Raw genomic sequence first — 21981 nt, forward strand, 5'->3', positions numbered from 1 at the left:
ATAGATTGCTGTGATTGGTTCTCGATGCCCAATCATAGCCATTCATTAACTGTCTCAGCCAATCAGAGCTTGCTGGCTCCAATTGGCTCAGGCAGAAAATGAATGGCTGTGATTGGGCATCGAGCCAGCACCGAGAACCAATCACAGCAATCTATTGGGGGATTCTCAAACGTCGCTTACAGCAATAGATCATCTGTCAGTGCAGGGGAAGTCCGGAGCAGCAGCAGAGGTCAGCGGCCGGAACCCGGACTGCAGCTGCTAGGTGAGTATTGAATTTTTTTTTTTTTTTTTTCAGCATCCTTGGCTACGACTTCAGCTGTGCTGAAAACACAACCAAAACGCTGGCATAAAGAATGCCAGCGCCGCTAAAACCGGGCGGAATCTGCAGTAAGCGCAGCGTTGAAACACGTTTCTGCAAACGCCTGTGTGAGGGAGGCCTAACTTTACTGTTCCGAATCTACAGCGCGGATTCTGCATCAAGTTCGCAGCGACTCCAAATAAGTTACAATTCAGACACTTCAGACGATCCTCCTGCCATTTAATGGGGAAAAAAGGTCTAGTAGAAAAGTGGCCATTAGGTGGCGCTGCAGCCGACAAAGCCCACGATGACAGATCTGCATCAGTGATGGATGAATGGCTCATCGGCGGTGCCGCATACATCAGAGATGCTCCTTGTTCCTCCGTGCCACAAAAAGCAGCAACGTTTCTACTTATTTAAAGTCGTTGTCAAGCTAACGATACTCAGAACTAAAGCCCCTCCCCCCCTCCGTGTATATATTATATGTTCCGTCTGGATACTGATGTATATCGCACCTCCTGTGCTGCCGTTCTTCCAGTACTGATTGGATCCGGGCTCCTCCTTGGCTGTGCATCGTGTATCCGGCCGTCGGGCCTGCGATGATGATGATGATGATACATTGACTTAGATCTGCATCGGTGTCCTCAGATCTGAAGGCCCGCGTTAGTCGGCATGTTGTAGGGAATACATCTGACTGTTCAGAGGTGGAAGGCAGAGTGTTGTTGATAGCCAAGGAGACATATTGAACATCTGCAGCATGATTTGCATAGCTACAGCGCCACCTATTGGTGACTTTTTTTTTTTTTTTACTTAATATATATCTAATTCCCCCCCCCCCCCCCCCCCATTAGGGCCTGAAGAAACAAAGATGGCCGCAGCGCTTCCCTGACTACCTGGTGCACACTGTGCATTAGTATGTATCAGTAGTATACGACTACACCAGTGCTGTCCACACCGCCGACCATACTATGTGCATCAGAGAGGCAGCTCGGCCATCCTTGTTTCTCCAGGACCGGACGGTCGCCTTTATGCTGTAGTCGACGATCCAGCCTGGGTGTTGGCAGGATGCAGAATCTGCCGGGCGCCCGCTTGTTCGGTGCCGGTGGTAACAAAGGTTTCCTATCTGGCAATCCGTATTTGGTGATATTTGAAGCAGATGAGCCTCTGCCCAGAGACCCCGAGGTCAGGAGGGGGGCGGTCTGTAGGGGCACATTAGTACTGCCTGTTAGGAAGCGGCACTGATACAAACGGGAAGGGGTGAAGGCTTTACCAAGTATGTCTGAGGTCTGTCCTTAATGTAATTGTTCTTCCGTCTTCTTCCAGAACTGTTTGTGGGGCAGCTGAAGAGTTCCCTTACCTGCACCGAATGTGGATATTGCTCAACTGTGTTTGACCCCTTCTGGGACTTGTCCCTACCGATTGCTAAGGTATGAATGGCATCCAGTGTGCTGGGAAAGTCTTAGATGAGAATACCCCTTTAAGAAGTCACCATCTCGGATGAGAAAACCCCTTTAAGAATCCACCATCTTGGATGAGAATACCCCTTTAAGACCCCTCCATCTTGGATGAGAATACCCCTTTAATAAGAATCCACCATCTTGGATGAGAATACCCCTTTAAGAATTCACCATCTGGGATTAGAAAACCCCTTTAAGAATTCACCATCTGGGATTAGAAAACCCCTTTAAGACCCCTCCATCTTGGATGAGAGTACCTCTTTAATAAGAATCCACCATCTTGAATGCCCCTTTAAGGCCCCTCCATCGTAGTTTAGCCACTTTAGGACCTGAGATTTGTCCCTTTATTTTCTTTTGTTTTTTCTCTTTTTAGTCTGAGGCCGGCGGCATCTACCTCTGACCGCTGCTGGCCACTAGTTATGGCGCGCTGCATACATGCATCATGGCCGCAGGACAGTTCTATACACTTGGGGGTCCTGAAGTGGTTAACAGAAAGTACTTCTTTTTTTTTTGCTTTGAAGCCATAATGAGCAGCAGGGGCCCCGGGGCTTATTCACTGGTATGTGGGGCCCGCTGAGCTGCACACCAGTATAGAAGGCCGACCCAGTTTGGTGCCATTTTTCTGTGTTGGAAATCTTGTTTTTTTTATTTCTGGGAATCCCCCTTTTCCACAGGATGGGGGGTAACTTGCCGATTAGCCAGCGGTTGGCCCCCAACAATCTCAAAAACAGGTTTCAGAGAGTTCAGCAATGAGTGGAGCAGAGAATGCACATTCACTCTGCTGCTTCATTCATTCACTCTGCTGCTTCATTCATTCACTCTGCTGCTTCATTCATTCACTCTGCTGCTTCATTCATTCACTCTGCTGCTTCATTCATTTCTATGCCAGTATAGGAAATTGCCAAGTACGAGCCCTTAACCGCCTCTGGCCCGGTCGTTGATATAAATGGAGGTGCGTCCTGTGCTTCATTCATGCAGGGACTGTCGGCATAGAGGATAACTCTATATACCCCGATACAAGAAGTAGGAGAGGGGGCAACCTGTGAGCATAATGCTAAATGTCTGAAACAGGAGGGTTGATAAATCTGGAGGTCAGCCCGCTGCCCTTCCTAATGCAAAGAGCCAGGAAAGTATCTTAATTGTGATAAATGAGCTCTGTGGTCTCTAAGGGCCCATTTACACGCAACGATTATCAATCTAAATTTGTTCAAACGATGGCATATGAGCGATAATCGTTGCGTGTAAACACTTCCATCTTTCACTCTTTGGCTGAACAATGATTTTAAGGTGAGCTTAAAATCCATCATTCAGCCGGAGAGAGATGAGAGGGACCACATGCTGTGTTCTTCACCGGAGTCGGAGATTACATTGTATTCTGCCAACATCCCTTGCCAGAACAATGGAGCTGTGTGCAGAGCTCAGACCACATGCTGGACTCTGCAAACAGCTCCCGGAGGCCCTTTTACTCGCAAATGAAGCTGATAAAGTGTTAATAGACATTAGTGTCTATTAACACTTTATGCAAAACGATCGCTAAAACTGTCAATCTTTCAATCATTTGAAAGATTTTTGCGTGTAAATGGGCCTTTAGATGTTTCTCTTTTCCGTTTTGCAGTAGATTGTATAATCTGATCAGTGACGTGTTGCTGCTCCACTGATGCTACAGAATGTTCTTATATGCTTCTCTCCTCTCCAGAAGAGCGTTCCTGAGGTCTCCCTAATGGACTGCATCCGCCTCTTCACGAAGGAAGATGTGTTGGATGGGGATGAGAAGCCAGTAAGTGTCTCTGAATGTTGCATCTAGACCCGCATAGTCCCGAATGTCGAGATTTGTACCGAGGCGCACTTGCTTCTTGTTCGGCCTCCGGCACACTTGAGTGTTTTAGGGTACTATCTGGGTACGTCTACCAACCACACGTGGCCCAACTATAAACCATAGGGCTAAACACATGGAGAATCGTGGCATGGGACCCACTAATGCAAGTCAATGCGCAGTCCATGTAGGTCAGTCGGCACTTGGACTGTCAGATGCAGCCCGCAGGCGGTGCGCACCGAGCCGCAGTGACTGCAGGAGGGGTCAAGGCAACAAGTCCGCAGGAGTTACTGGTAGCCGAATGGAGCAGCACTTACCATGCAGTACATACCAGCTGAGACGTGTCTGGTGGCGCACGGGCAGCGCGGCGCAGTAGCAGTTGGTGTCCTGACAGCCTTCATGCACATTTTGGACGGACATACAGAAGCGTTTGTGCGCCATATTCCAGTTCATGCGGGTCTGTATGGGAGAATACATTCCGGTTCCTTCAGGATTATTGCAGACTCCTTGTTAGACCCTTGTCCATATTCTCTGATCATGGTGATTGGTTGGAAAGGGCCGCTGTGGGGTAACGTTATCGCGTTCCTGGGGGCCCACCGCCCGGACGTTGCTCTCTTCCTTCCTCTCGGACTCCAGTCTCTCTACTCCGCAGCTTGTCTTATTTCTGGTCCTGAACGGTCTGTTTATTCTGTCTGTCTGCGGAGACGGGATGTCTGTTTGTTTCCTCGCAAAACGCATCACATTCACGATTTTAAATTGCAGGTTTACGGGTGAGGAAATCGCGCAATTTTTGCCTAATTCCTCAGTAAACAAGCCGTTTAGGAAACCAATGATTTCCAGCGGTTTCCTTCCCTTCGGTGATGGTTTTCACTTCTGCGTGTCCCATCTGTCTGATGTTTGTGTGGTTTTATCTCCCATACATCCCCATGGAGCCTGCCTTTTATCGCATCGCAGCCCAACAAACAGCGTTGCGATTAACATTAGAAAGTCCCATTGACTTTTGTGATTAAAAAATTTTGTTTTGTTTTTTAATCACACGCGATGCACGATTATTCCCTGAAGAGGCGCCGCTGACGTTCAAAGATCGCAGTCAACAAGGACCCAATCTAGCTTTTTTTTTCTCATGGCAAAAATCGCTATTGCCCGTGTGAGACGAGCCTAAGAGCGCAATATTGGTCCAGGTCTCTCGGACTGACGCTGCACTTCCTGCATTCACACGGGGAGTCTCATCTGGTCCGCACAGCAGATGCTGCAGCAAGTCAAAACGGAGGCTACCTGGGACAACTGCGTACCGGAGCAGCGCTCTCATCCGTGACGTTACCTGTCAGCCTGTTATCCACTCCAAGATGCATAGTATGCCAATAGTACCCCCGGGAAGCAATCCGTTTCCCTTGAGTGGTCAAAGGGCCAGTCCAACTTCCCCCAACAAGTAGTTGTTCCGAATTGTAGATGGAGCGCAGTAATGCCGGAGGCTGCGTCGCCTGTGCGGTCCTGATCACCTGACCTGCGGGGGTAAGCAGCGCTGGTCTGCTGTCTGACTGTGCAGTCCTGATCACCTGACCTGCGGGGGTAAGCAGCGCCGCTCTGCAGTCTGACTGTGCAGTCCTGATCACCTGACCTGCGGGGGTAAGCAGCGCCGCTCTGCAGTCTGACTGTGCAGTCCTGATCACCTGACCTGCGGGGGTAAGCAGCGCTGGTCTGCTGTCTGACTGTGCAGTCCTGATCACCTGACCTGCGGGGGTAAGCAGCGCTGGTCTGCTGTCTGACTCTGCAGTCCTGATCACCTGACCTGCGGGGGTAAGCAGCGCCGGTCTGCTGTCTGACTCTGCAGTCCTGATCACCTGACCTGCGGGGGTAAGCAGCGCCGCTCTGCAGTCTGACTGTGCAGTCCTGATCACCTGACCTGCGGGGGTAAGCAGCGCCGCTCTGCTGTCTGACGTTGCCCTTATGCACACAATGGTTTTTATGGTCTGCAGTTTTGGGACCTGAAACCTTTTGGTTTTCACAGTTTGTGTCTTCACTCTTTTTAGTCGGATGTTTCCATGGTTACTGAAGTACAATTATTAGCATTTCACAGGTCTTTACACTTTTATTGACTGTTTAGGCAAAGCCTCCATATTTACAGCGCTGGCCCCTATTTTCCAAGACTTCTGCACTTCGCCCTGACATGTTAGATATCGGCTTCTGCGCCAAATCCTGCCTGATGGCGCCCGTTCTTCCCCACCCATGAAGGCTCTCAGGATGGCGTTACTGCTGGCACAACACCGGACTCATGGCAGCGCTCGCCTCTTCTCCAGACAATCCTCCAAGAAAGACCTCAACTTCTCCCAGCCGTCCAGGAGTGATCTGGTGGTGATCAAGACTTCCTCAGCATGATGGACCTCGTGTCACAAGGCAGATGGGATAACTAAGTGGCTCAACGAACAAAACAGTGATATATTGTGTCCGTGGCCGAGAAACTCCCCAGATCTCATCCCATTGGGAACCTGCGGTCAATCCTCAAAAAGCAGGAGGACAGGCAAAAACATAAACTGTGCTGAACCCCAACAGTGATTAGGGAGAACGGCCGTCACCAGGCAGGACTGGGCGCAGAAGCTGATCTCCAGCCTGTCGGGGCGAATTGTAGAAGTCTTGGAAAGTAAGGGCAGCGCTGTAAATATGGAGTCTGCCTAAACTTCATGTATTTGTCAAGAGTTTAAAAACCCATAAAATGCTGCTATTTGTACTTCAGTAACCAAAGACACTTTCTGGTTTTCACATTTTGCCGTTTGTGTTCTTTAAATCTTGCAGTCTGTTTTTGGCCACAAGTGTATGAGGACCTGCAGACTGTATGAGGACCTGCAGACTGCATGAGGACCTGCAGACTGCATGAGGACCTGCAGACTGCATGAGGACCTGCAGAGTGTATGAGGACCTGCAGAGTGTATGAGGACCTGCAGAGTGTATGAGGACCTGCAGAGTGTATGAGGACCTGCAGAGTGTATGAGGACCTGCAGACTGTATGAGGACCTGCAGACTGTATGAGGACCTGCAGACTGTATAATGTACAGAGGTACATAATGATCTCTTCTCTTCCTCAGACCTGCTGTAGATGTAAAGCTCGACGCCGATGCACCAAGAAATTCACCATCCAGAAGTTCCCCCGGATCCTTGTCCTGCGTATCCTTCCCATTGATGCCCGTGTCATGTGACCTTGTTGCTTCCGATTCCTCGGCTATAAACGCTGCTAAGTGTTCAGACTTCTGTCCTACCCGGCGTTGCCATCCTTCTCCGGCCCGTACCTTTCACTGCATTATGGATGATATTGAACCGGCCGCCCTACTTGTGAGTCTGCTCTGCAGATTGGCTGATCTACGTGGCCGCAGCTTTAGACGCCCCCTGATCTACGACTCCCCCTGGGCTGCAGCCGGACGGATCTGTTCAGTAGTGGCCAGGAAAACTATTACAGGCCTTTCACATGAATTGGAGCCGCTGTCTGTAGACTCTCAGGTGGACCGCCGCTTCCTCATCCCATTCCACCCACTCACAGTTAATAGTTCACATATCTTCACAAGTCCGCTGCCCTGGGGTAACCTTTGATTCAGATCACCCATCCAAAAACACCTCTTACCACCTCAAAAAAACATTTTACGTGCCGCCTTATAACCTCGAGTTAACAAACTACCTTATGCCCCCTCATCTTTTGCCCAGATCGCTGCAACAACCTCCTCTGTCGCTTCAATCCATCTACTCTATAGCTTACCCCACCCCTTCCCTCGTTCCTCGACTCGCCCCGCTGTCCCGCAAAGTAACTTCGAAGTATTTAAAGGGTTCTTCCAAGTATACACTATGGGTGAGCTGTCCTCAGAGAGTCACCAATGGTTAATCGCCGGGGACCTGCTGCATGGGATCCCTGGCGATTGCCTGACCAGCTATGCAGCGGTCCTGACGTGCGCCATAGTAGACCGTACTGGAAGTGGCCTAGCTGGCTTTCCTAGTGAAATCAGTGGGAGCTGAAGTCTCCTATTAAACTTTGCGGTCGACCCCCAAAGGAGGAAGTGGAATTCAGCTCCTAATCATTTCAATGGGAGTGAAGCCAGTTAGGCCACTTCTGGTGCCACCTTCTATGATGCCCGTCCGCCCTGCTGCAATGACAGCCAGCCGGGCTATGTGGTGATTCTCGGTGACCCCGTGCGGCAGGTCCCATGGTGATTAACTATTGATGACTTATCCTGAGGATAGCTCATCAAAAGTTTTTGCCCGGAAAACTGCTTTAACCGCGATCCAGAAGGCTGCCTGCAGCGGCCGCCTCCAGACGTCTGACCGGACCTGCTACATCTTCATCTGTTCCTTTGCTGCTCCACTGGCTGCTCCTCACAGCCTCTTCAAGATTTCTTCTACACCCCCTCCCCCTCCTCTCTGCACCCCCTTTCCTCCATTTCCCTGAAGTCTGTGTTTCTACCTTTCCACAAGTTTTGTTCCTTAGCTTTCCTCCCCTTTAGATCTGAAGAGGTTCTCTGAAGGCCGCATCAGAAGCAGCAAACTCTCCACCTTTGTGAATTTCCCGCTAAAAGATCTAGACTTGCGTGAATTCTCCTCCGAGCCCAGCAGTAAGTGACTTGTCGGAGGGGGCGCCGCTACTGCGTTTCTGGGGAATATATATATATACATATGCCGAGTGCAGCATTATGTAGATCCGGTCAGAAGGGGGCATCATCTGACCTCCTCGAAGGGCGGCTTCACGCAAGCAATTATGCCTGACTCAGCGCAGCGGATTGGTACCATGAACGGGTGTTTTTGAGCGCTCATCGGCGTATTTGGCAGTACGTTTTTCGCTGGCGGGGCTTGGGTTTTGCGCATGAGACACAACCCCGTCCCAATTTAATTGGCTGTTTAGCTCTAATGAGTTCTAGAGGTGTTCTTTTCCTTGCGTACTGTGCATCACTTGCATGTCTCCCCCAGGGGGCAGCGTCTCTTCTGTATGCACACAGGGACACCCTGAAGCAGACGGGTTGCCGTAGCAGAAGGACCTTTTGATGTCCTAACCGTGTGAGCAGGAAGCAGCTACAGGGGGTTAATGTATCACTAGGATGTGGGGACTTGGTGGTAATGAAGTTGGGGTTCAGCTTGGCTGCCGGCGTCTGTGGGTGCTGTTATATACTGATTGCTATATCCCTGCTGATGTTTCTTGCGTTGTCTCTCCGCAGGTCACGCCACCTATAATCTCTACGCGGTGTCCAACCACTCGGGTACCACCATGGGAGGACACTATACAGCGTACTGCAAGAACCCCAACAATGGAGAGTGGCACACCTTCAACGACTCGCGGTAATTATCAAACTGCTGCTCCAGAAAGGGCAAAGTGACCGCAGTTTATATAGAGACCCCCATCTAGGAGCATTGGACCCTCTTTGTGAGGTCCATCCACGGGTATCGGAGGATCCGGGGTGAGCCAAGAAAAGCTTCCCCCAAACCATTGCTGCACTTCCACTAGCCTAGCAGGAAGGGGCCATTAATTCATGCTGCTTGCGCCAAATTCTGACTTTCCCATCAGCATGGATGCATCTGACCAGGAGATGTTTTCCGCTGCTCAGTTTTACACCCTTTTTGCATTGACTTGCTGTTTCTCTAATACACAATGGCGCTGGAACTGGTCGTCTGCTGTTATACCATCCGTGCGGAGGAACGGCGAGTTGTGCGTTCGGACATGTTAGTTGGAGCTCCAGCGTTGTATTCAGCTGACTGTGCAGCCTGTTGGTCAGAACGATTCCTGACATCCTCCTCCGACCCCTTTCAGTGAGGAGTTGTTTCCGTCCGCAGGATCCCCTTTCGCTGGATGTTTTTCCTCGATCGCGCCATTCTCTGTATACTCTCCACATGATTATATCAGAGAACCCCATGATGTTGGCAGTGAGCCCCCGGCTAGTCTAGCACCGATGACCGGCCTCGTTGAACGTCGCTTCAATCACTTGACTTTCCCATCTAATGTGGATTCACACTGAAACTGATCCACGAAAACTGGTCACATGACTTTATGCTCCGGGGTCACGGGGAGAATTACCGTACAGGGGGCGCCAATCGTGAGAGCGCCGGGGTCTAATAAAGGGGCCGTTCCTTGCAGTTATGTAATAAATTAGACTGCACATCATGTAACAATGGCTAGCCCTAGTCATTAGTACAGCGTCCCCTAGTGGTAGGTTTTGTGAGGAGTTTTACATGGTTGTAGCCTTAAGCGCTGCGGAATATGTTGGCGCTATATAAGTAAAGATGATTATTAACCGTCTCCTTGCCTCCTCAGGGTGACGGCGATGTCTTCCAGCCAGGTCCGGAGCAGCGACGCTTATGTTCTGTTTTATGAGCTCTCGGGGCCGTCCTCAAGAATGTAGCCTCCACCCCCGGTAATGAGTGGGGACACTCGCAATCACCTGTGCGACCTACAAACGGCTCCCACGTAAACCTACAATTAAAGTGTAGTGAGCAACAGGACGGTTACTTCTTGGAACACCAGCATTACATTCACTCACCCGGTGCCTTACCTGCAGGGCCACGGAGCGGCTCGTTGGCCTTAAACTGGGCCAGATGACCATGCAAGAAGGATCTCCGAGCCCAGACAAGATGGCGCTGCATCGGCTGCCTGATCATGTGATATTTATTAACGCTGGACCCGGGTCATTCTGCCCAGACTGGCCGTTGCTGCTGATCTATCTGGGGTGTTGGGAGAGGAAGTGTCATGGATTCCAAGTACTGATCAGAACTATAAACCGATCTCAGGAAAGCTTCGTCTCATTAATGTCAGACCTTCATCTCATCGACTGTTCATTTACTACACGGCGGCGCCTCCGGTGGAGAGAAGGGGCCGCTGTAATGAGGAATGTCCGACGTATGGATGGCCACCATTGTAAATAGTGATGCGCTTCCTATCAGCTGGAGCCGTCCGCAGGTATCCGTGGTATGACTTACTGTGTGGAGTGGAAGACGTGACCACTTGTAACCCAACCGTGTGACCAGTGGGGACCACATGATGTATCCATGCACTGCGTGAGACTTGTGTGGCATCCACAACAGTGTTATATAGGCGGACTGAAGACAAAAACCGCTATTTTTTGTATATTTTTATTTCTCGGCGTGAAGTCCTATTTATTCTGCACCGCACTGAAGGCGAATCACAAGTTGTGTGTCCAAGGTCAAAGGTCGAAAGTCAAGAGTTAGAAGCTGCAGTTGCTGATATGAACATTACTGGAGATGTCTTATTCCAGCTCATCAGGACGTCCCGTACGCGCCCACATCTTGCATCTTGGAAGACTTTTTGAGAAGGTTATTAAAGGGGCGGTGCACTGGTCAGCACACGTCACGAGGCATTATTGCTGATTGCATCGATAATTGGGATGAAGGACTGTTTGGTTTATTGGAAGGCGTCTGCTGTCCGACCAGCCAGTCTGGGCACTAAGCTGAGTGTGCAGACAAGTAGGTCCTTAAAGGGGTTGTACCAGAATTTCAAGTTATTCCCTATGCACAGAATAGGAGGTAACTTGCAGTCTTGGTACAACCCCTTTAATGATGTAGAAATTGGAATTTTTCACAGGAGTCAATACAGCTTGGGAGTCATTCGTATCCAAGGGCTTAAGATGAGATGATGAACACAGAAGGAATTAGAATGCACATTAAAGGGGAGTTTCCACGTTTGTCTAGTATGGCTGATTACAAGGTGGCCAGGATGACTGAAACAGCGGAGCTGCATTTGTGACTGTAACTCCCATAGAAGTCAGTGGGAGTTGTGCTGTTTTTGCAGCTTCTGAATATGCTTTGCATTCGCAGGGGAATCACATGGTGGGGAGCGCGATATGGGGGGCCCGGGACTCACGACCCCATATGGTGGGGCCCGGGACTCACAACCCCATATGGTGGGGCCCAGGACTCACGACCCCATATGGTGGGGCCCGGGACTCACGACCCCATATGGTGGGGCCCGGGACTCACGACCCCATATGGTGGGGCCCGGGACTCACGACCCCATATCATGCTCGCCATGGTGAAGTTAGCCTTGCGGTGCTGGCATGGCGTGTTAACTGCTGTTAAATTCAGGGGCAACGATAAAACGGTGTACCGCAGGGTGCTTGACTGTTTCTGTCCTCCTGGCCCCCTCATTCAGGGTAGGTGGGGTCCCTGATTCAATAGAGGTGTAATCTCAGTTGTTGACTTCTACGGCATATCCTGTAGATATGCAAGGAAGGTCTGAGATGGGAATACCCCTCAAGGGGTCGTACCACAAGATGGGTGATAAAAGTCGGATCATGGGGCATTTACCACTGAAACCCCCTACTGATCCTGAGAACGGAGACCCCGTGTCTCCCATGCTGCACCAGCCTGCAGTCACATAGAGAGTCAATGGAGCGGCGGTCGTACATGCGTGGCGCCGCTCGATTCAATTCAGTGGGGCTGCCGGAAATAGCCAAGCGCTTGTACGCTGCTATCTAGGCGGTCCTATTGAAAATGAATGGCGCGGCACCGCACATGTGTGACCGGCATTCCATTCAGTCTCCGACGGTTGCAGTGAGGAGAGAACCCTGTTTTCAGGATGGGTGGGGGTCTCAGTGGAGAGACCTCCACCGATCGGACTTTTATCTATTCTATGGATAGGTGATCGACCAAGGAGTCTACCACAATGGGCTTAAATCAGCCATTAGATTCAGCTGCTGTTTTCCAGCCGGGGTGGGAGGGGGGGAGTTGTGACCCTACTTGTTACTACAGACAACGCCTCCATTTTTCTTTTGCACTAGTTTTGATCTCCCTAATTGTGGCATTGCCTCTCCGCCGGTGACATTGAGGCTTCCGAGCTTCCACCTCGCTCTGCTTCTAGACAGACCTGGCTCTGTGCGCCTTCCCTCCACACCCGGATCTTTAGCTGGATCTGTTGGATCTTTAGCTGGATCTGTTGGATCTTTAGCTGGATCTGTTGGATCTTTAGCTGGATCTGTTGGATTTTTAGCTGGATCCGTTGGATCTGGCAGTATTAGCAATAACTTGATTGTATTTGCACTGTAAAGAACTACTGAGCGTCTCTGTATGCTGGAGCAGCACACGTATGTAGTGCGGAGCCTTGTATGTATGCTATGTGAGACGACGAGCCGTGTGAGTGTGTAACATTTACTGTATAACCATGGAGTGAACTGGACCTGCCGCATCTCTCGGACAGCGACTATTTTGGGGTCACCCACACCCCCTCTCAGGCCACACTGAGCTGGTGCTTACCATGTAAGTGTGTAGAATTTGTAAAGCGTTCTGCTGTAACCGTAAGGACCCTATGTGTTCTATGCAAATGCACAGATCTGAATTATACTGTTTTAAAAACCCGCCCGGCTCCGCGCCTCCTTCACTGCTATAAATGAGGAATCGCAAAAAACACAATGGATGTGGCAGTCAGGTGGTAACTCCTGTTATGGTGAACTCGTAGGTGGGCTCCGGGCACCCGGGAGATCTGCCGCAGGAGCGCAGCTGCATTACAGAGCCTTGCCCTGCAGAAGATGCCACCTCTGACTACGTGAATGGTGAACCAAGCTATTGACCACAGGGAGGGCGCTGCGTCTGTCCGCCCACTGGTCCCCGTCAACACAATCATGGTGCCAGTGAGTTGTTAGGGCAACCTATGGGCCTAAAGATGGTTCTGTGCCTAGTATGTAGTGTAGAGGCTGTGGCCTCTTCACACATCCTCGGATTCTCTACCAGAGGACTGGGCCTTTTGAGGGTTCTGCTCAGAATCTTGGCTGTTCTTAGTATTGCACTCTGGATAGTGCGATCAGATGAAACTGGAACATTTTATCCTGAAACCAACATGTTTAGGGGTTTGTGCTGAATCCTAGCAATACAAGTCTCCACCATGACATCAGAGCTGCAGACTACACGCACCAGCTTAGGGATGGAGAAGAGATTGTGCTCTCCTATGTGTGCAGTGAATGGAGACATCATAGCAGCAGTCTACATCCACCAGCTCAGAGATAGAGAAGAGATCCTGCTCTCCTATGTGTACAGTGTATGGAGGCATCATAGCAGCAGTCTACACCCACCAGCTCAGAGATAGTGAAGAGATCCTGCTCTCCCATGTGTACAGTGTATGGAGACATCATAGTAGCAGTCTACACCCACCAGCTCGGAGATAGAGAAGAGATCCTGCTCTCCTATGTGTACAGTGTATGGAGACATCATAGTAGCAGTCTACACCCACCAGCTCGGAGATAGAGAAGAGATCCTGCTCTCCTATGTGTACAGTGTATGGAGACATCATAGCAGTCTACACCCACCAGCTCAGGGATGGAGAAGAGATCCTGCTCTCCTATGTGTACAGTGTATGGAGAGATCATAGCAGCAGTCTACACCCAGCAGCTCCGAGATGGAGAAAAGATCCTGCTCTCCTATGTGTACAGTGTATGGAGACATCATAGCAGCAGTCTACACCCACCAGCTCAGAGATAGGAGAGCAGTATCTCTTCTCTATCCCTGAGCTGGTGGGTGTAGACTGCTGCTATGATGTCTCCATACACTGCACACATAGAAGAGCAGGATCTCTTCTCTCCCTATTCTGGTGGGTCTAGGCTGCTGCAATGACGCTTTATATACACTGTACACATAGGAGAGCAGGATCTCTTCTCTATCTCTGAGCTGGTGGGTGTAGACTGCTGCTATGATGTCTCCATACACTGTACACATAGGAGAGCAGGATCTCTTCTCCATCCCTGAGCTGGTGGGTGTAGACTGCTGCTATGATGTCTCCATACACTGTACACATAGGAGAGCAGGATCTCTTCTCTATCTCTGAGCTGGTGGGTGTAGACTGCTGCTATAATGTCTCCATACACTGTACACATAGGAGAGCAGGATCTCTTCTCTATCTCTGAGGTGGTGAGTGTAGACTGCTGCTTTGATGTCTCCATACACTGTACACATTAAAGAGCAGGATCTCTTCTCTATCTCTGACCTGGTGGGTGTAGACTGCTATGATGTCTCCATACACTGTACACATAGGAGAGCAGGATCTCTTCTCTGTCTCTGAGCTGGTGGGTGTAGACTGCTGCTATGATGTCGCCATACACTGTACACATGGGAGAGCAGGATCTCTTCCATCTCTGAGCTGGTGGGTGTAGACTGCTATGATGTCTCCATACACTGTACACATAGGAGAGCAGGATCTCTTCCATCTCTGAGCTGGTGGGTGTAGACTGCTGCTATGATGTCTCCATACACTGTACACATAGGAGAGCAGGATCTCTTCTCTATCTCTGAGCTGGTGGGTGTAGACTGCCGCTATGATGTCTCCATACACTGTACATATAGGAGAGCAGGATCTCTTCTCTATCTCTGAGGTGGTGAGTGTAGACTGCTGCTTTGATGTCTCCATACACTGTACACATAGGAGAGCAGGATCTCTTCTCTATCTCTGAGGTGGTGAGTGTAGACTGCTGCTTTGATGTCTCCATACACTGTACACATTAAAGAGCAGGATCTCTTCCATCTCTGAGCTGGTGGGTGTAGACTGCTATGATGTCTCCATACACTGTACACATAGGAGAGCAGGATCTCTTCTCTATCTCGGAGCTGCTGGGTGTAGGCTGCTGCTATGATGTCTCCATACACTGTACACATAGGAGAGCAGGATCTCTTCTCTATCTCTGAGCTGGTGGGTGTAGACTGCTGCTATGATGTCTCCATACACTGCAGACATAGGAGAGCAGGATCTCTTCTCTAGCTCTGAGCTGGTGGGTGTAGACTGCTGCTATGATGCCTCCATACACTGTACACATAGGAGAGCAGGATCTCTTCTCTATCTCTGAGCTGGTGGGTGTAGACTGCTGCTATGATGTCGCCATACACTGTACACATGGGAGAGCAGGATCTCTTCTCTGTGTCTGAGCTGGTGGGTGTAGACTGCTGCTATGATGACTCCATACACTGTACACATAGGAGAGCATCTCTTCTCTATCTCTGAGCTGGTGGGTGTAGACTGCTATGATGTCTCCATACACTGTACACATAGGAGAGCAGGATCTCTTCTCTATCTCGGAGCTGCTGGGTGTAGGCTGCTGCTATGATGTCTCCATACACTGTACACATAGGAGAGCAGGATCTCTTCTCTATCTCTGAGCTGGTGGGTGTAGACTGCTGCTATGATGTCTCCATACACTGTACACATAGGAGAGCATCTCTTCTCTCTCTCTATCTCTGAGCTGGTGGGTGTAGACTGCTGCTATGATGTCTCCATACACTGTACATATAGGAGAGCAGGATCTCTTCTCTATCTCTGAGCTGGTGGGTGTAGACTGCTGCTATGATGTCTCCATACACTGTACACATAGGAGAGCAGGATCTCTTGGCTATCTCTGAGCTGGTGGGTGTAGACTGCTGCTATGATGTCTCCATACACTGTACACATAGGAGAGCAGGATCTCTTCCATCTCTGAGCTGGTGGGTGTAGACTGCTGCTAGGATGTCCCCATACACTGTACACATACAGAAGAGATCCTGCTCTCCTATGTGTACAGTGTATGGAGACATCTTATCAGCAGACTACACCCACTTGATCAGAAAGAACTGAGATTTGAAGATTGAGTTTGGAGATGGGAAAACGGGATGCAAGTCATATAATGGTCAGCTGTAATATTATACCTCACATACACATGGCAGCTTATTCTAAATATTCACCTGATATTGCCCATACAATTTAACTCTTTGCATAGTGTACGTCTGCCATCAATCTTCTATGTGGATGAATAAATTGACAACTGTATGGCCTCCCTCTCCCAGTTCTGACAGGTTCTAAACTTGAGCCCCTCTGTCACTGGCTACTCAATATGGCCGCTGTCGGGGCCGCTCTAGCAGGTTGCCCTCACTCGTCTTATGGCAGGAAGGCTATAGCTTTTCCTTAGGGAGAATGTGAGGAGACTTATAAAGCCATCTGTGTGTCTCCGGCAAATGTCTGCAAAAGATACAGCTACAGCGCCACCTATTGGAGGGCAGCATTCCTGCAGGTCAATGTCAGACCTTTTAACAAGCCTTGTAACAATGACTGAGAATATGAGCCAAAGCCGGAGTCTTCTCCAAAGGAAGAGATCACTGCAGGGTGCAAGAAACTCCCAGCTGAGCAAGCATGGCCTCATCAGACTCCTCAGGAGGTGCTCTTCCTAAGGGTGCATTCATATGGGCAAGCGCGATGTTGGTCTGAGCAACGTGGACCGATATTGTGATTCTGCATGCACGCACAATGCGTTTTTGCTTTAATGCTGCATCGCCTCTGAGTGCAAATTTCTTTTTTTTTTTTTTTAAAGACCCCAAAGGAAATAATTCCTCAATTTAGGTCCTGCAGCGATCCTTCAGACCTGCTCACGTGAATACATATATTGGAATCAATCTGTTTATTAACACACATCGCTGTCAGATGGACTGGTGTATAAAACCCGCCTGTGTGATTTCACCCTTAGGAGGAGCCATACTCCTCCTCACCTACATCACTGGCCTCTCACCGGCCAAGTCAGAAACCTCCTGCACAGTAAGGAGGGGCAGAACGCCCCAACCAGCCCGCTTGTACATGGTGGTCTCTTCCTTCTGCAGAAGACTCTTATATTCCCAGTCATTGTCACAAGGCCTCTTTAAAAGGTCTGACATTAACTTGTAGGATTGCTGTCTTCCACTAAGCGGCGCTGTAGAGGCATTCTTCCATCTAACTACTCACTAGACTTGTACTACTTAACAAAAATGCACTTTGATGAGGCTTGACTCGAGTACACAGCCAGCAGGGGAGGCAGCTTGTCTCTCCTCTGCTTTCTCCTGCAGGTGCCTTTTTGTTCTTTGCTCCCCTCGGTGCTGCGTGAGCTCATCAGGGGGTGTAAGACTCACGGGGTCAGTGCGGGAGCTGCTCTGAATCTGACAGTGTCTTGTATTCGGGCGACCGGGCAATGCCACTAAATGGCACATCTTCCTCAAGCAATCGACCATTCCCCTCAGAAGGTGGGAGATCTGTAATAAAATCCATAGACAAACGAGTCCAAGGTTTCTCAGGAATCGCCAAAGGTAACAGTCTTTTAGGAAAAGTCACTTGTAGTGAGTAGTTTCTTAGTATTATTGATTCCCGGATGACCCAGATGACTGTATACCTCTGACGGAATTTGCAAATGAACCTAAAACAAAAGCAAAAAAGCCTACCCTCAGAGCCAACGCCAGAGGCTGACAAGTTCGTACCTCCAAGGCAAGCTGGGGTACTCGTTTTACCAACCTCAGAGAGGGCAGACAAGCCATTAATCTGAGAAGAATGTCAACCTTGAGCTGCAACCTGAACCAAGTGGTGATTTAACTCACAACCTTAAGTTCATGAGTGAGAGCTTAGGACTGCCTTAACACTCTGCGCCACACAAGGCCCCTATAATATGCACAAGAGATCCATCTGAAACTACTGGAACCACGCTCCTGGACATTTTTACTGCCGGGACGGAACGGTGTCCACAAAGTTGAGACGTCAAAAAAACAATGACCGCCACGCTTGGCTCGGATTAAGCCAATTATCTGAGTCAAGGTAGATCAAGTTTTTGTGGTCAGTGAACACAGTCACTATGTTGTGCCCCTTCGAGGAAATGATGCCACTCCTCAAGGGCCAGCTTGATGGCCAACAGTTCTCTGTCCCCTGTATCATAATTTTCTGCTGCAGAAAGTTTTCGCGAGAAAAAGGCACAGAGACAAAGATTCCGCAGAGCGTCATTACCCGGAGAAAGAACGGCGCAACCCCAATCTCTTAGGCATCTACCTCCACTACAAAGGGCCTGGACAGATGCGGCTGCACCAAAATTGGAGCTGTCGCAAAACTTCTTTTCAGTGTCTGAAAGAAATGTAAAGCTTCAGGAGACCATGTAGATGTACAGCGCCCCCTTCTGGTCTGTTTCACCACTCCAGAAAATCCTTGTATAAACTTCCGATAATAATTAACAAATCTCAAGAACCTCTCCAGGGCTTTAACATTTTCTGGTCTCACCCAGTCTTGCACCGCCTGAACCTTCTTCAGGTCCATCCTGGAACCCTTCGACGTGATAATATGACCCAGAAAGGAAACTTCTTGAACCTCAAACACATTTCTCTTTTTTAGCAAATAAGTCATTCTCGCGCAACGCCTGAAGTACCTGGCAGACATGTGACACATGAGAATGATAATCTGAAGAAACAATAAGAATATCATCCAGATACACCAAGACAAAGGATCTCCATGATATACAGCGCAATAGTCTCAGTATGAAACAAACCCATCTTCAGACGTACATCTGGGACCACATATTCCAGGACTTTCTGTGATAAGGGAGTCAATATCAGATGCTCCAGTGCTCTTATCCCTAAACCCAAGCGTTTGACCACTTCACGATGAATCGAGTTAACGCGTGCACCACAATCCAGAAACACTGTAACAAAAGTTATTCCCTCAGTAGAAAGGACCTCAGCGGGAAGATCCAGCCTGGACGAGGACATCCAGGCGATCTGTGGACCCAAGGGAACCTTCCCGACAACCTAGTATCTCTCACTGAGATCCGCGACGTGGACATGTTTGAACGAAGTATCCTGCTCGGCCACAGAGAAAACAACGGCCACTAAACCAGGCCCTTCCCTCCTCTCCAGTGACATGGCGGCATCCAAACTGTGAGGCACATGACGTATTGTTCAGACCAAAGCAAAACTGGCCTCGCAGTGACGGATCATTCCATTGTGTTCCAGTCGCCCAGCGACGAAATTCAGCACAAAATTCCTCAATGGATAATCCGCCCTGACGCAAAGCCCTGATTTTCCCCTTTGCCAATGGCAATCCTATCTGGATCATCATAAATCAGACCTACGGATGACAATGCCTCTGAAGTGGGTGGCAAGGAGAAGGCCCACGCCTGCGGGTCTCCCTGCAACCTAGATATCACAATCCCCACTTTCTGACTCTCATCATCCAAAGAAATGGGGCACAACTTAAAGTATAGTTTACATGACTCCCTCAATGTAGTAAACTCTTGCCTGTTACCTGCAAACCGCTCCGGTAGGTCGAGCTTCGGTTCCCTCAGAATCGGTTGTTGCCGCTTCACTTCAGCGACCTCGATTGTCAGCAGCCTGAGCTGGTTAGACAAGAATTCCATAGGATCCATAAATTCACCACTCAGTATACCACAAAAAAGTAAGGCTAGTCAGTCTGTCACGTCTGCTGGGAATGTGCGGTAAATAAACGGTCGGGAACTGTTCACACCACAGAACCCAGAAAGCAAACAGTAAGTGGTAAAGAGAAAACAAAGAAGAAGAGAACCATCCTTATGGAACTCTAGCAAGTGATAGTCCCTACCTAAATAGTGAATGGATCGTCCTGATAAGGACGCACTCACGCTGGAACATGTTCCATCCATCTCACTATCCCTGACCTAGAGATAAATAAACCACAAAACCGGAGTATATACTCTACTATAAATTAAACACAGAACTTATTTTTTAAGGTTGCTGGAAGGGACACAGAATCCTAGAATGGTAGAGTTGGAAGGGACCTCCAGGGTCATCGGCTCCTTCAAGGTCATCGGGTCCGACCCCCTGCTCAGTGCAGGATTTACTAAATCATTCCAGACAGATGTTTCTCCAGCCTTTGCTTGAACACTTCCATTGAAGGAGAATTCACCCTCCCCCCGTGGTAACCTGTTCCACTCATTGATCCCCCTCACTGTCTAATATCTAATCTGTGTCTCCTCCCTTTCAGTTTCATCCCATTGCTTCTAGTCTTTCCTTGTGCAGATGAGAATAGGGCTGATCCCTCTGCACTGTGACAGCCCTTCAGATATTTGTAGACAGCTATTAAGTCTCCTCTCAGCCTTCTCTTCTGCAAGCTGAACATTCCCAGATTGTTTACCCGCTCCTCATAGGACATGATTTGCAGACCGCTCACCATCTTGGTAACTCTTCTCTGAACTTGCTCCAGTTTGTCTATGTCTTGTATAAAGTGGGGTGCCCAGAACTGGACCCAGTATTCCAGATGAGGTCTGACTAAGGAGGAGTAGAGGGGGATAATGACCTCACATGATCTAGACTCTATGCTTTTCTTAATACATCCCAGAATTGTGTTTGCCTTTTTGGCTGCTGCATCACATTGTTGACTCATGTTCAGTCTATGATCTATTAGTATACCCAAGTCTTTTTCACATGTGCTGCTGCTTAGCCCAATTCCTCCCATTCTGTATGTGCTTTCTTCATTTTTCTTGCCCAGATGTAGGACTTTGCATTTCTCCTTGTTAAATCCCATTCTGTTAGTCGCTGACCACTGTGCAAGCTTTTCTAGATCTTTCTGAATACTCTTTCTCTCTTCCCTAGTGTTAGCTATCCCTCCTAGCTTTGTGTCGTCCGCAAATTTGATCAATCCAAACTTTGGATGAGCCACTGAACACAGCGATAGTCTCCTACACTCCCTGAGACTGCAATAACAATTGACTAAGCACAGAACCATGGCTGAGGAGGAAATAAAACCCTCCCTGATAGCCCTCAGGTGTGCCCCAATAGTAACAACCCACAACTACTTCTATCAGCGTCAGAGAGACACCAATGCACAGAAAAACCAAACCACCAGCAGAGCGCAACTCAAATATAACAACACTGATAAATAGTAGTCAGCACTCCGCGGTTATTATTTACAGGGATTCTGATGGTGGCCCCCATATAAAGTTCGGCTCTTCTAGGATTTTCCTGACCTTATCTTAGCTGGCTGGTAAAGATCTTACAGCCCATCACAGGGGTCTGATTGTTTGAAGGTGTCAGTTAGTAGAAGGGGGCCAAAACATCTCCAATACATTACATGTACAATGGGGCACAGGGGAGACCGTCCGCAAGTAGAGGATTACATTTGGCACAACAGTGACCTCACCAAGAACTGAACATTCCTCAAAAACTGATGAAAAGACCAGAAGAAAATTGGTCCAGGAGGTCAAGAGGCTGAGGGGAAACTTGTTGGCCATAATTCCAGAAGGTATGTTTGGTGTAAAGCCAACACTTGACCAGAAGACCACCTGATGTGATGATGGTGGGGGCAGCATTATGTGGGGGCTGTTCTGCTGTTGGAACTGGGGCTTTAGTCAAGGGGGAGGGGATTATGAACCGCTCCAAATATCAGTCCATTCTGGCCCAAAACCTTCAGGCTAAAAAGCTGAAGATGAAGAGTAGACATGAGCGAGCATTGTCCTTAGTGAGTATTTCCTCGCTTGGAAGAAAAGGTTCGGCTGCCGGCGCGGGTGACAGGTGAGTTGCGGCAGGGAGCGGGGGGGAGAGAGGGAGAGAGAGATCTCTCCCCAGCCGCTCCCCACCCGCCGCTGGCAGCCGAATCTTTTCTTCTGAGCGGGCAGGTACTTGCTATGGGCAATGCTCGATCATCAGCATGACGACAACCCAAAGCAGACGGACAAATC

At 49.3% G+C, this 21981-nt stretch overlaps 1 protein-coding gene across 3 annotated transcripts in view; it reads left to right on the top strand.

Annotated features, from left to right (window-relative positions):
* Positions 1-10933, top strand: part of USP2 (ubiquitin specific peptidase 2) — an 80093-nt gene extending 69160 nt beyond the window's left edge. For all 3 annotated transcript variants that reach the window (XM_066606093.1, XM_066606092.1, XM_066606095.1), the window contains 6 exons: positions 1622-1725; positions 3452-3532; positions 6649-6727; positions 8050-8157; positions 8755-8875; positions 9846-10933. In XM_066606093.1, coding sequence (XP_066462190.1) covers positions 1622-1725; positions 3452-3532; positions 6649-6727; positions 8050-8157; positions 8755-8875; positions 9846-9933 — 581 coding nt within the window. In that variant the 3' untranslated portion in view covers positions 9934-10933. The remainder of the gene's footprint in view (positions 1-1621; positions 1726-3451; positions 3533-6648; positions 6728-8049; positions 8158-8754; positions 8876-9845) is intronic.
* The last annotated feature ends 11048 nt before the right edge of the window (positions 10934-21981 follow it).

The sequence above is a fragment of the Eleutherodactylus coqui genome, chromosome 6 (assembly GCF_035609145.1).
Source record: "Eleutherodactylus coqui strain aEleCoq1 chromosome 6, aEleCoq1.hap1, whole genome shotgun sequence".
NCBI lineage: Eukaryota > Metazoa > Chordata > Amphibia > Anura > Eleutherodactylidae > Eleutherodactylus > Eleutherodactylus coqui.